At 43.9% G+C, this 14,817-nt stretch overlaps 1 protein-coding gene across 2 annotated transcripts in view; it reads left to right on the forward strand.

Moving 5' to 3' along the window:
- The window catches only part of IQSEC3 (IQ motif and Sec7 domain ArfGEF 3), a 98,014-nt gene that overhangs the window by 35,126 nt on the left and 48,071 nt on the right, over nt 1-14,817 (forward strand). For both annotated transcript variants that reach the window (XM_033057024.2, XM_033057026.2), the window contains one exon: nt 8,850-8,930. In XM_033057024.2, the coding sequence (XP_032912915.1) occupies nt 8,850-8,930 (81 nt within the window). Of the gene's footprint in view, nt 1-8,849; nt 8,931-14,817 lie in introns of those variants that run through there.

A 14,817-nucleotide genomic window follows, 5' to 3' on the forward strand; every position in this document is an offset into this window, starting at 1 on the left:
GGTAGACTTAACAAACGGATAAGATTTCTTTCAAGTTTTTCTGGGTAACAAAATGGACTCATCAGCAGCAATTTTCATTGAATACAGTGAATTCACAGGTGATATCTTTATGTCAAGTAGTCTGTCACCCAAGAGAAAACCATGTGTTTAGGTCCATGGCACAGGAACAGACCCTGCTGAGCCAGAACATGAGGTCACACTTCATTTTTACCAGTTCATTTTCACCATTTTCAGACACATTGCTGACTCTGATCCCAAGCCTAAAAATGCCACCTTACATTGAAGAGGGTCTATCACTGCATGGTCAGCCCCTCTTTGTACACATCCACTTGTCTGTCTACTGGTCATGTTCTATGTACTGAAATTGCTGCAAAGCACCACAATTTCTTTCTGAAATCCATGCACCCATCTGCCAGTCATGCTGCATCTCCTGAGAATTTCTTCAAGGTGAAAGTGAAGATGAACAGGAGAAATCCCTGCCACCTAAATAGACTAAAGTAAGCTGAGAAACCAACTGTTCAGGAAGATATGGCATTAATCTCCCCATCCCTAGAAGCAGATGGTGATAAATGAATGGCACATTTGACATATCTGTTGTAGTCACCCAACGACTTAACCAAAAAAAGATCAGATTGCAGCAGCATTGGCTCAGACCCTCTTCCTCCAACACAGGAAATTCCATTTCCCCAGCACGGTGCTTTGTGCTTATCTTTCCAAGCTGTGCTGTTCTGAAACCCCCACAATAGCTCCCAGACACACATTTGCGTCAGTGTCACATTGGATTGTCACTTTCCAAACAGTAGTGTATGCATGTGCTATTTTATACTAGCAAGGGCAACTGGTTTCAAGATATTTTATAGGGTCTCTAAAATCGACATATTCTAGTGAGAAACTGTAAATACTCTGGAGATGGGAATGCTATCTCCATCCCCTCCCCAAGCACTAAAAAAAGAAATTTATAGTAATGCTATGCAAAGGCTGTATGACTTAAAATGGATTTTTGTACCAAAAAAGAAGATGATGATTAAGCAGGAACTAGGTAAGTTTTAGAGGATGAGCACTGATCTTTTGATAATTAAATTTATAGAGATGGAAGAAGACATTTTCTCCAACACTCATTAGATGATCAAGGCAAGCCAAGTTCGAGACTACAAAACATATTTGATTTTCCATTTTTGGCAGGCAAGCAGAGAGAATAGATGCTCCTGGCAAGTTCCCCCCTTTTCTTCCCTCCTAGCATGACTTTGAGTGGTGGAGAGGAAGAAGAACAGCTTTGGGAATTCTGAAGAGCTGTAGAACAACAGGCAGTCAGGTGGACTGGAAGAGGGGCTGCAGTGCATCCTGGCAAGGCTGGGCATGTCAGTGTGTGTTGAACACTCATCCATCGTGCTGCCACTGCAGTTCCTTCAGCAGTCTGCTTTAGATAGGCAAGACTGTGTACTGCAATTCAGGCATCATCAAGACACATCTTCATTTTTGTCATGCAATTACCTAGGTATGGAAGCCTGTGGAGGGTTATAGGCAGAGCTAGGCAGGCACTGGTCTGAAATAAGAAAATTTTCGATCCCTGAATCCCAGCGACACAAAGGTGGGGATTGTAGTAGTTGAGGGAATGTAAAATAAAAGATTTTTAGCTTTTTATATTTTTCATGTATTTGTAGCTTTGTAGATTTTGAATGCATGGCTGTAGCTCCTATTACTTTTACTACCCTTTTCCCCTACATTTTGGAACAATAAGCTAACCTTCTAACTACATTCCTGAAATACTGAATAGTCTTATTCCAAGAAAAGAGCTAGTTATAAGGATGTTCTGTTTTCCAATCAGAATCTGAAAAGAAGAAACAAAACTGATTCCAAAGGGGCAGTACCCAGGGAAATTTTACCTAACCTACTACTAATTTTACCTAACCAACTACTCTCCTAATTGGACAATATAACATAGGTCAACTAGCCTTATAAAAATTGTAGAATTACTGTACCATGTGCAGGTTTTGCCATATTGTGTACCTTAAGGATTTCAATTAAAGGTTTTCTTTTATATTGTCATTCTAACATTGTTTGGGAAGCTTTGTTCTATTTCCAGGCAACAATAGTTTCAGGCTTGCTGCACTCCCACACTTCAGTATCTTGGTTAATAAGGCCCATGCCCATTAACACACAATTTTCTCAGTCAGTCACTTTTGTGGTTCTGTTTTGATAACTGTTTTTCTGAGATAGCCAACATCAAATGTTCAAGAGGAAAGAGTAAAAAAGAGCTATGGGCTTTCTAATGCTGGTAAGTTTGAGTCCTACACATTGGCTTTGGGAAGGATCTGCATTAAGTATTCTAATATGACAATCTTTAAAATCTCCAGTTCTTCTCTGAATCTTATCAAATTCTTGCCATCAGCAGTATCCCATAACAGTGAGGAGGCCATCAGATTTACAGGAACTTAATGAACCTAAAGTCCAGAAATTATTTTGAATTTATTTTTAATCACGTATCCTGCCCATACTCAACTGCCTCCAAAACACCAGTCTAATGCCCTATAATTGAGATGAGCCATTAAGACAGCTAGAAAATGTTGTGGTATTCTGCAGTGAAGAGTGAAGAAGTGGGGAGAAGTAGCTAGTTGTTAGACAGTACTCTTGGAAACAGTGCCTTTTTGAGATCTCCAACTCTCAGTTCCAGGCTGACTGGAGTCAAAAATACATCTATCACAGGAGAGAGGTGATAAGGAGTAAGGTCTGCAGCTAACCTTAGCTACATTGTGTCACAGCTCCATTGCTAGCTAGAGGTAGCACTAAACTTCATTTTGGGACTTAGCATTGCTAAATAGCTCCTGTTTGTGGTTCTCCAGTGCTTATCTTATGAAAGATAACAGCCAGTAAAATTTCATCTAAGATGACTTCAGTTCTTCTTTGACTCTTTCTGCCTTTAATCTTCCCCTCCTAGGCCATGATTTTCTGTGACTCCATCTGTTCTCTTGGCAGCTATCCGTAAAAAGGCAAGATAGAGACAAGTGGCAAAAGACTCCAGAAAAGCCGAGATATCCAGCACTAAAAACAGTGACTTTTGGTCAAAGCCTCTGGCTTTTCACCAAAAGGTGGAGTTTTAAAGAGAAACCTGAAAGGCTGTGTGAGTTGGACTAGTTATTTACTGATAGAATGTTGCTTGATTCAATATTGTCAGATTTCTAAGAACTGCTGTGTGCTTGGGCCAAGGGCAAAGGCTACTGGATATGCAAGCCAGTAGGGCTCAAGGATCAGAATGCAGAGGTTAGCAAGGAAGTTGGGGAGCCCAGTGATCTTCATTTATGGAGCATGCCAGCAGTCCTACACAACTGGCCAGAGCAGTGGGATGGATGGAAGGGTGTTGCACCATGGTAGAGAGAAGCACAAGTACATGATACGTTCTACGTACTTGTAGTGAGAACAATTTTTTCTTTTCTGTCTTGTTTTGGCTTGTCTTGTAGTCTAAAATCATTCATGCATAAAAACACAGAGCTGCTCTTTATCTTTGGAAACAGGCCACACAGGATATATGTTTAATTAAAGCTGACTGTTGGAGAGCAGGGAGCACCACCATTTTCCATATGCTGTCTGGGCTGGGGGTTTGCTTTTGTGGGGGTGCAGGAGAACAAAAAGAGGTTAGATTTGTTTACCATAACACAGCCCTCAGCAGAGGGGCATCTCTATCTCAAGGCAGCCCTCATCAGTGCTAAATTAGTGGGCACTGATGCTTAGGGGGCAACACTTACTTAGCAGAAAGCCCCAGGCACTTGTCCAAAGGGAAGATACAGCATTAAGGGACTTTTAGGAAAGTTTGCTCCATTTGGCCCTTTGATGTGCAAACTACAGAGACTTGCAAATTTTGGACCTCAGTTGTTGTTCCTTCTACAACAGTAGTTTTTAAGAAAGAAAAAAGCTTATCTCCTTAGGATCAATCGGTGAAAGATCAAGGCAGCATGAGTCGTGGAGCCCCTTTGCTGCACAGCCCAACTTTCTGAGAAGCCAGAAAGGTAGAAGTAGCTCCTGAGCTGATTAGACAGCTTGTGCTAGCCAGGAGGTTTGGCACAAACCTCTCTGAAGTTCATCACAGAGCAGGAATTGCTGTGGCTGGACAGTTCATTCACAGATACCCCTATCGAGGCTGCAGGACATCTCTTGTCAGGAGCAATGTTAAAAATAGCTGAATAAAATTCAGTCAGCTGTTTTCTCTCACAGGAGAGAGGGCTAATGTTTCAATTGACAGTGTGGGTAACTTCTGGGCCAAGCTATCTCTGCATTTCAGATAGGTCTGGACTGTCAAATCCTTGCCTCCGGAGCGTGCATCCCAGCTAGATGGAGCAAGGCACTGACAGGCTCAGGCTGTTCTCAGTCCTCCCTTTGCATCTGTGCTTGTCCTTGTCCTCTGCTGCTCCTCCACACACTGGTTATCATAGTGCTGGCAGCAATTACCAGCAAGCCTCCTCCACCTCCTCCTCCTCCCTGAACCCCTTCCACTTTTGCACCTCCCAATCCACCCAGAACTCCTTTGCTTCTTGTCGGTTGTCCCTTTCAACATTCATCAGTGTGCACCCCAAGAGATAATAATTTATTTTTAAAGCAATAATTGGAAACAGAACAGTTCAGAAGTATCCTGGCAGATGGAGAGAAATTATCTCCACAATCACCTGCCTGATCTGCCTGTGATAGCATGTGCTTAATTTCAGTCTCTGCAATGGTTTGAGGGAGGCAAACTAGAGGATGAACGGAAAAATGAAGGCAAAAAAGCAAGCCCTGAACCTACTATTTTAATTGGTTGACCACCTACCATAAGAATTTAGAAAGAAACAAAATTATGCATCCACACTCCAAAGTAATGAATGAAGTTACATTGCCTCCCTACCTGTTTTTTTCGATCATCCTTTCTAGGGTTTAACTTCTCAGAGATCACATGTTCAAGTTATATAGCCTTTCTGGCTTATGAAGTAATCTTTGTTTTAAAACACCACAAAAAGACAGCATAGAATTGAAAAGAATAAACAGCAAACCATCATCAAAAGCATTACCCTGAATTACAACAGATATTAAACATCTCAAGGCTCACTTCAAACCTCAAACTTGCAAAAGTTGCCAACACTACAGGAGGATAAAATCCAGGTAGCCACCAGACACCACAGCCCTGCCAGGCCCTCTTACCTGGAGACTTCACAGCATTAGGAAGACAGTTGCTTTCCTGGAGCACTTCCTGGAGGCTTAGAAGCGGCAGTGAGGCTCTAGGACACTTGCCTTTTGCACCCAGATGAAAGCTGCTGTGCCCTGATAACACACAACCTCTTCAGGTGGGAATGGGTCAGCTTCTCCCTGCTCCTGTCTGGGTGCTATGATGCAGAAGTGAGGGCGTGGATTTGCAAAATATCAGATTTGTGCAGGATCAAGTGATGGAAGGAAGGGGGGAAATGAACAGGAGTAGTCTCCAAGGTGGAACCCAGTCCCTGTGGTGTATGCCTGGTCAGCACAGAAGAGAAGAAGAAGCAAGCTATAAAAGAAGAGTGCAAACAACCCCGAGCTCCAACTTCTCCTGGGCATTTGGGGAACTTGGATTTAACAGGAATAATAAGATACCCTTCCCTGCATCCAGTCACGGCAAGAGCTTTTGGCACAGGCTTGGAATACTCACTTGCATCTCATATATTTACCTCCATCAGGCAGGATCTGCTCCTCACCACTGCCCTGCTAGATTCTCTATGAGTCATGGCCCCTGGCCTGGGACACTAGGATCCCAAATGGCCTGGAGGCAAATTTCTGCCTTTGAGATGATCAGCATCTGGGAGTGGCAAGTGAGGGGCACAACTATTCCAGAGATCTTAGGATCTCAGAGGTTCAGGACAACTCTGGTTTGGGCAGAAAAACACCCAACACTGGTTTTGAACATGCATAAGAAATCATGAGAACAAGAGTCAAGAGCTGACTGCAGCTGTGGTGCTCAGAGTGTGCTCACTCTCATGAGGATCTGGGAGATGTTTTTTTCTTAAAATGCCCACAGGAGACAGAGTCTAAAGTCCTGAAACTTCATACCACTCTTTCTTTCCCAGTTTCCCTTTCCTTTGTGTTTCTACCATGATAATTAACTAGCAAGGCATTTCATCTATATACAAGCTTCTATTTCTCATTTTTGCCCATCCTTGTTCTTTCCTCTTTTTCCTTATGTTTCCCTATGTTTTCCCTCCCTCTTGTTTACTTTCTTCATGAGCAATTCAGAATTGAAGTTGTGCATCTGCTGTTTGAATAAAAACAGAGAACAGTTCATTTAGGGAAATACTTGAATTAGAAATGGGTGAAATGTGGGGTGTCTATTTTTTAATAGATTCTATTTGGTAGTTGTTGACGGCTCTGGAGCACAAATCTTATGAGGAGCAGCTGAGGCACAGGAGAAAAGGAGGCTGAGGAGTGACCTTATCACTCTCTACAACTCTCTGAAAGGAGGTTGTAGCCAGGTGGGGGTTGGTCACTTCTCCCCAGTAACAAGTGGAAAGACAAGAGGAAATGGCCTGAAGTTGTACCAGGGGAGGTTTAGATTGGTTATTAGGAAAAATTTCTTCACTGAAGGGGTGGTCAGGCATTGGATCAGGCTTCCCAGGGAAGTGATGAAGTCACCATCCCTGAAAGTAGTCAAAAGACATGTAAATGTAGTACTAAGGGACATGGTTTAGCAGTGGGCTTGGCTGTGTTGGGTTAATGGTTGGACTCAATGATCTTAGTGGTCTTTTTCAATATCAATGATTCTTTGTAAATGAGCAGTGTGATAGGATGTAGGAGCTGGAGTATTTGTGTGAGCCTGCTTGAATATAGACTTAAATATGATCCTACCACTTGCTCAGTCTCTCGCTCTCTCACTGTCAGCATCGGGGGAGAAACAGGCTGCAGTCACTGTGGGGAGAATTCACCACCACTTCAGGTGAGATGAATTCTCCTGCTTCATGTCCTGCTGCCTTCTCCTACCCTGAGTGAAGCTCTGCTTGTGGCAGTGGCCATTGCACTGGGACCATATTAACTCCCTACCTCATTAAAAAAGGATCCTTCAACCCCTGATCAGATGCCTCAGGGGAAACCCTGGGGCCCTGAGCCCTTTTTGTCCCCAAGGGAGCCTCTCCCAGCTGTGTTCAGGAGCCCGGCTGCGGCTGCCCAGCCCCGCAGTTTCTCTGCCACTGCTCTGGATTTTTCGGCACACAGTAGTCACACACTACCTACGTGCCAGGACACCTCACAGCTCTTTCCACAGCTGCAGAACTTCTGTTACCTCTTGCTTGCTGCTTCAGGTCAGCCTGCCCTGCCATTCTGGCCTCTGTCCCAAAATTCCTGCTGCAGCCCATCCAGCCCGTCTGCCATTGCAGCGTGAGGGAGATGGGCCTGCACCACAGCGCCCCCTGCTGGCAGCGCCGTCACTGCCCTGCCCTGCCCGGCCGGGAGCCAGCAGCGCCCCCTGCTGGCCGTGATGGGAGCTGCAGCCAAGGGCCGCGCTGGGCTCTGTGCGCTGGGGGTGTTTGTGAGCCTTGCTGTGACACAAGGAATGGAACAGCAAGGAACAGTTCATCAAAAACCAGGACAATGAGGAATGCCTGACGTTTACTGTGCTTGCAAAAATCGAGAGGAGAGGCAGAGTGGTTTGAGATAAACAGAGTCAGAACTTGCAAACAGGGTGAGAGGTGCAAGGCTACTGGTGATAAGTGATAAATCCAAAATCTTAAACCAACAAGAACTAATCCCAAGGTCTGGAATGTGCCCAAAAGGCTAAGACGCATGCTCCAGAGACAAAGGGAGGCTCCTACCTTCCTTGGCAGACACCTGCCTTTCAAACCAAGACACATTGACTACAGAACTGACCAAAGCTTCCACTGAAACTGATTTAGGGAGGAGATGAAGAAGAACAAGTGGCAACCATTTAGTTGCAAAACACCTAACCATGAAGAGCAAGGAGATCTCAGACCCCAATAATGCTGTTGATTTGGACTGTTGCATGAGGTGTGCGGAGTTTAAATCATAAGAGTATAATTGTCCAGGGGTTTCTTTGTTTGGGGTCCCTCTTTTGAGGCATCTAGCTCAAGATACCAAATACCATAATTGATTTCTTGCAATAAACCTATCTAGTGGAAATGAGAGCCCAGTGTCTAAAATTTCTATAACACAAAGATTTCTTACTTTGGATGAAATATTTTGTCTTTCTTATCTAATAAACACATTTTAGTGTTTTGTTTTTTTGTTTTGCTCAAGTCGGTTACTTCTTAGGGTTTTGGTTTTCTCTTCTGTGGTCTCTTTCTGTTGTCATGGTCTCAGTGCCCCTACTTGTACTTGTCCCATCACTGCTCCACTACTATTCCTGGTAATTCCCAGTAGTGATATTCTAAGGCCATTTCTGTGCTCTAAGGAGGCTTCACGAGAAATGTGTGCAGAGGTCATTTAGCCACTGGTGAGAAAACGTCAACTACTTCACAATGTATAGGAAATGTATACAAGAAAACACATTTAAGGACATATTTCTGTCCCAAAAGAAATATAATTGAAGACAGACAAAATTGTTTTTCATTAGATGTCTGAGATTGTGAAATAAATGCTGCTAGAAGGAAAACTTTCAGTTTGTGCACTTTGGCCCCATTCTCCACAGGTTGATATTAACAGTAGAAGAGGTAAAGTAAGGGAATAGAACTCTCAGCCCCCTTCCCTCTGTTTCCTTCCACCTTGGAGTAAAAAATGTTCATGTAATAATTAGACTACTCTTTCAGCATCACTGGGAATCACTATCCCTTGGAACAACTCAGAAAATGGCATTCTCCCTTAAGCTTCTGCTGAGTGAACACTGACCCACTGTGGTTTGTTTTTTCTTACAGGAATGAAACAGTTTTACACCAGTTCTGTTGCCCAGCAGCTGACGCAGAGCAGAAGCCTTCATCTCCAGACTCCTCACCAAGGTGGGACATTGTTGCCAGCAAGATCTTTATTTTTTCTACTTCTTTATCATCCATCACTGATCTTCATGCCCCAGATAAAACTCACGTATTACACATGCCAATCCTCCTCCATCCTCCCCTACATCCCATGTTCCCAGCATTGCTGTCCCTCTCTTTTCCCTCCCAGAGATAACTGTTTGTAGTGTTGTGTAATTGCCTGCAACCCCTCCTGATCTACACACACACACACACACACACAAAATGTTTCTTCAGCCTCTCTTCAAACATCCACTTCCATACATGCTTGTACCTTTTCTTACTGTATGTGACACTGACACACAGATGCTTCACTCTTCTTCAAATTATTTATCTCACACTATGAGGTTCCTGGACACATGCACTATAACATTTAAAATACAGCAAAAGTCACCCAAAAAGCTCAGAGTTATGTCTCACACCCTGAGACAAGGTGGTGGGAGCATTTTTACCGGTGTGAAATGGTGTGAGCTTGCTGTAACAGCTATAGACAGGTAGAATTAACTATGAGCAGCTTGTATCCAGTACAGCCAGGTGTGGGGACACCAGCAGTTCTCAGCTTTTCCTCATCAGTGAAAGATGTCAGTGCCAAGACCAAAGGGTCCAAAGAGCTTCAGAGGTACTCAAGATGCATATATTTCATTTATCTTCCACACCTGGCCTTGTCTCTCTGTTCTTGCCATCTCCTTTCCCTCTCATGACTTCCCACTCTTACCTCTTATGGACCTACTCTGTTTTTCCAGGCCTCATAACCCTTCTGACAACAGCAAAGAGGTTTCTTTTTAAAGATTTCTCTCATCACACTGCTAGACTTTTACCTCTGACCTTTGGCACCTGTGTAAAAAACCTGAGTTACTAGCTGGGCTCTGAGCAGAACTGGGCAGCTGAAATTGCAGTCGTGAGGCTACTGCATTTTTAAAATGATGTTTCTTTTGTTCTACTCACTGGACCGGACTGTGGTTTCTGATTTCATTCCAAGAAAAAAGTGTGAGTATGCTGGACAACTGAAGAGAACAGGGTTGAGTGTGTATGCTCAAAAGTAGGGTTTGGCCACACTTGGAGACAGGGTCAATTCATGTATGAAGATGGAAGGGTTAACCCCCATGCTCAGTCTGTGCTGAGGGCTTTCAGGCATTGGTAAAGTTTGCATGACAGCCCTGTCATGGCAGATGGGGAGATGCTGGCAAGGAAAGGGAGACAGCAGAGGAGACAACAGAGGTTTCTGTGGTAGGGAAAGCCACCTCTCCCTTACATTTCTGGAGTGAGGGAGTTTTGTTTAAGTGCTGTAGTTTGTCTGGAGCTAAGGAGCAGTTTTGCCATAGTGTTCTATCTTTATATCCTCATCCTTGACCCTGCCCCTTTCTTGTCCCAGCCTCCATCTTATTTCTGATCATATCCCTTAGTTTCTAGAATGTTCTTATTCTACAAGGCTGTCAGTCATGCAGTCTTAAGTTCTAGGATCCTTTTTGTCACGTTCCTTTCATCCTGCTGATTCCAGAGGCCCTGCCTATCCCTTAAGCCTGAGTTTGCCTGTCCTCCTTCTGCTGGGATTTGACAGATAAATTGAAGAAGGAGTTCCAGTAATTAAAAAATTTTGGCAAGTTACATCCAAAGATGAGTCTGAGCCAGAAAATCCTGATTTGGGATGAATGACAATGACCCCTATTTCACGTTGCATCTGGGCTTCTCAGATCTCAGTACTGATCTGTGCCTGTCCATTTGATGCCTTTTGTAGTTTGTCCCACAATGAAAGCCTCATGTATTCCTTACTTTTTTCCCCAATCTTTTTTATGTCATTGCCATTCCTAATGCCTCCAAACCCTGCTTTCCTGAGTCTGTGTGTGACACGATATTCTGTGCAGAGATAAAGATGGTCGAAGTTACTGTGGCTATTTGAAGTAAGATACACACACAGAGAGTTATTGAACTCACTATTTAGGTTTATGCTAGCCATAAAACATCTCCTAGTCTCTGCCAGGTCCTGCAGCCTGCCATGGGCTTCCTTCATGTCTAAAGTCACATACACAATGCAGTGAGGAAGGCAAAAGAATGTCAGAGAGAAAAACACAGAGTCAGCATGGAGCTGATATCCATGTGGTGTTCTGGAATGGCTCAGTAGGCTTCTAGGAGAAATTCATCATTTAGAGAGTCTGTCACCCTGCTCAAATCATGAACAGGTTCACCATTGAACCAAGGCAGAACAAAAGTCAATCAAGACTGAAATCTGTTGGTCAGATAGCCTGAATAGGCAATCAGATCCTGGGTGAGCCAAGCATATGAGCTAAATCAGCTCATCAGGGCTCCTGGTGGGAGAGCCTGGTGCATAGGGGCTCCCTCTGCAGCACTTCTGAGTCCCACTGAATGGACAGCTAGTCACAAGTGGTGCTGCTGTGAATTCTGATAAACCAGCTCAGGTTTATTCTCTTATCCCCTTCCTGATGGTTTCTCTAAATGAGATCAATCCTGTCAGAGCTGATGCCACTAATAACCATCAGCCATCTAGTTTTAATTAGAGTTTGCTTCATTAATGCCCCAACTCCTCTCTGCACAGTAGATTAAATAATGTACTTGCAGCTCATTTACACAAACCCCCAAACTGCAAGGCTGAGCTGCAATCCTTTAATTAAACAGCCCAGCTGATCCCCACCGCTGCCTCGGCTCATCAGTCTAAGCCGATTAAAGAGAATGGGGACTAATAAAGAGCATAAACAGGGAAGTGACTCTCAGCTCTTCAAGGGACTTGGAGACTCCATTGGTGATCAGCAGCTTTCTCCTCCTCTAGCAGGAGCTCTACCTCAGCCCACATCCCTTCTGTCTGGGACCTGCAAGAACAGTTCTGTTTTCAGCAGGAGCTCACACTCATCTTGTGGGACAGGAATACTTTGGGAGACAGGAAAAACACAGCAGAGAAGGGACATCAAAACAGTGAGATGAGGGACTGTCTGACTGCAGTCAGAGACCAGCAGGAGCGGCCACACAGCTCAAGAGAGGGGCAGGAGGAGAAGCAAATGCAGGGAATAACAGTTGGAGGTCGACTGCCAGGAACAAGCTGGGACAAAAGTTTGTCTCTGCTTGCGGTTTGTGATGGTCATTGCTGTTCTTGTGTGGTCTTCCCTAACATTTCTCTGCAAGCATTTTGCTTTTTCTTTGTTGTCAGCTAAAAATGGCTTCACATGGATGGGAATGTCTAACCATTCAACAGAAGCCAACTCAATGAGGTGGTTGAGATTATTCCCACTCATCTTGTTCTGCTTTGCTTCACTGAACTGCCACAAGCAGAGCTAGCCCCCTTCTCTCCTCCAGCGTGTGAATTCCTTGTGGGGAAGTTGCAGCTCCATGAGTTAGCAATGCAAATTTCCCACCTGGCTGCTTAGCTGGTTTGCACCAGCAATTAGCAAAACTGGTGCTGTAGGCCATGAATATTAAGAGACAGATTTGATCCCAGATTCTGCCAAAATCTCAGAGCCAAAGTACAGGATGAGGTGATGGCAGCAGCAGGCAGATTTCTGTTCCTGAACTCTAAGGGCTTTCCCATACCAAAGGACAGTATAAATCCTTCACCATTGTCTCCCCTGGACTTGTACACCACCAGCTTCATGACCACAAGCCATCTTGCAGGTTGGGTTTCCATTGAGGATGCCAAATATCAGGTTGAGTGACATGAAGAAACTCCAGGGATGGCAGTAGGAGCTAACCCTGCTTCTTTACTGAGGTGCTGATTAGACTCCAATTTAGCCAAACCCTGTAATTTCATAAAGCAATGGCTCTTTTTCTGGCTGGCTTTTGCCTATTAATGGCAGGGTTTCATTCTAGAGATTTGAATAGCCTAGTAATTGCATTTCCCACTTCTCCCAGTCACATAGAGTAGAGACTGGCATCCCAGAACAATGACCTTAAAATGTGTCCAGCAGCAGCCCAGTTCTAAAAGGATTACATACCATTTTCCTTTGTGTGAGGTAATAGGACTGAGATGAGAAAGATTTGTTTCTATTAGAGTAATGAGAGGAAATGATGGAGTCACAATTGGAGGGAACAGTATATTCATTCAGTTGCTTTTCACAGGCTTTTCGGAGTCTGCCTCTGTGGCGCTGAATAGGAAATCAGCAGAAAATCACCTCTCCTCCTGTGATGGGAAAAGTTCTACAGAAAACTTTAAGCATCCGGGGCAGGTCTGCTTTAGCAATGGGCTTGGGAAGAGCACTGAAGTTGTGAAGCAGTGTGGAAGAAGTGCAGATGAGACCTGACCTGCTTTTAAGGCAAAGGAGACAGAGTTCTCTCAGGAAGAGAGAGCAGTCTTCTGGAAGGGCTTGGATGCGTACTCAGAAGAAGGGCTAGGATCTGAAATATCTTTGGAAAAGTTGGACAAGCTCTGTTCGTATTTTCCACACTTTCTAATAGGGAGACTGATGCTTAGATCAGGATTAAAACATGATTAGTGCCACAAATTTGCAAAAGGTATACTTAATGCTGTGGACCAATGAATTTATAACTCAATATGGTTTAAACTTTGAACCACTGTGGACTCATTTCTAAAGTACCTGCTGAATTAGTCACCATAATAGATTGGCTGCTTCCTGGCAGCAGTCAGTGGTAAGGAGACATGTGGACCATTGGCTACTTCTCCAAGCCAGCCTTCCTTGCATTTCTGGAGAAATTCCTTCATGCCCTACTTGTCACTTATCAAAGTACTGAAATGGAAATGTGTGTTCTTGCTGGAGGAAGCCCTTGGTGCTGGTTGTTCCATTTTTATATGTGAGAGGTTGATAAGTGGATGGATAGATTTTGGACAGTTTATTCAAACCAAACATATTTGTTGATAGATCTTTGACCTGCATGAGTGTGCCGCACCCTCAGCAGCACATGCTTAAAGCCCAAAATCTGATTTCATTTACTTCTGGACATCTCTCTCTCTGACTCTTCATGTCTCTTTACCTGAACTCTTTGTTTCCATTGAACATGCATTTTTTCTTTGTCCTTTGAAGGTGCATTTTATTTTGTCGTCTGTCCATCTTCATGTTGAAAGATGTTGGCACAAAGGAGCCATGAATTTTATCCACTGCACAGTCACACAGCATCACGTCCCTCTTTGACTCCTCACTGCTGTTGTGTGGGAACATCTCTCCCACTACACAGCTCTCACTTTGTGCTTAGGTCACTTTAGGTTCTCTAACAGTTAGATTCTCCTGAGAAATTCTCAGGAATGTCCCTTAAGGCTGAGGCCCATGAAGCTGTTGAGAACAGAACCACTCAAGTGGTTGCTCACTCTGGACATCACTGAAGTACCTTGATAAACAGGTGGACAGTGATGATTTTCCACCAGTATCCATCACTTTTTAAGCATTACAGTTAAACAACTGAGCTACTCAACATTTTATCCCAATTTGTGAAGGACTAGACCTTGTCTGACATGACAAATGCAAATCCAATTCATGAAATGGGAAATTATAATTTCTGAGTTAGGATTGCTCACAGGATGTTGTATATAGGATCTGGAGGTCAGTGCTTCATCTCAGCTCAGAGCTGTTCTTGGGCTTTAGCTCAGGTGTGAAGCATGATGATGATTCTAGTCTGTATCAAGTAAATCTATAACCTTCCACTTAAAGAAACCTAACAATTCTGCCTAATTGGCCCCCAACTGGCAGTGTCAAGTGCATGTTCCTACAATTAGTGGACCATGGAGGCTGAATTCTTCTCTGATTCTTAATAAAGAAGACTCCAGCTTAATCTTAACAGGATGTGGACATGCCAGTGCAAAGCAAGGCTCTATGTCCATGATCTTGTGTACTCTAAGGACAAATGACCATACACAAAGCTCATTAATCTGGTTTTTTTCACCCCCCACCAAAGTCCTCCAGAGCACTGCTTTTGAGAA

This window comes from Catharus ustulatus, chromosome 4, assembly GCF_009819885.2.
Source record: "Catharus ustulatus isolate bCatUst1 chromosome 4, bCatUst1.pri.v2, whole genome shotgun sequence".
NCBI classification, from domain to species: Eukaryota; Metazoa; Chordata; class Aves; order Passeriformes; family Turdidae; genus Catharus; species Catharus ustulatus.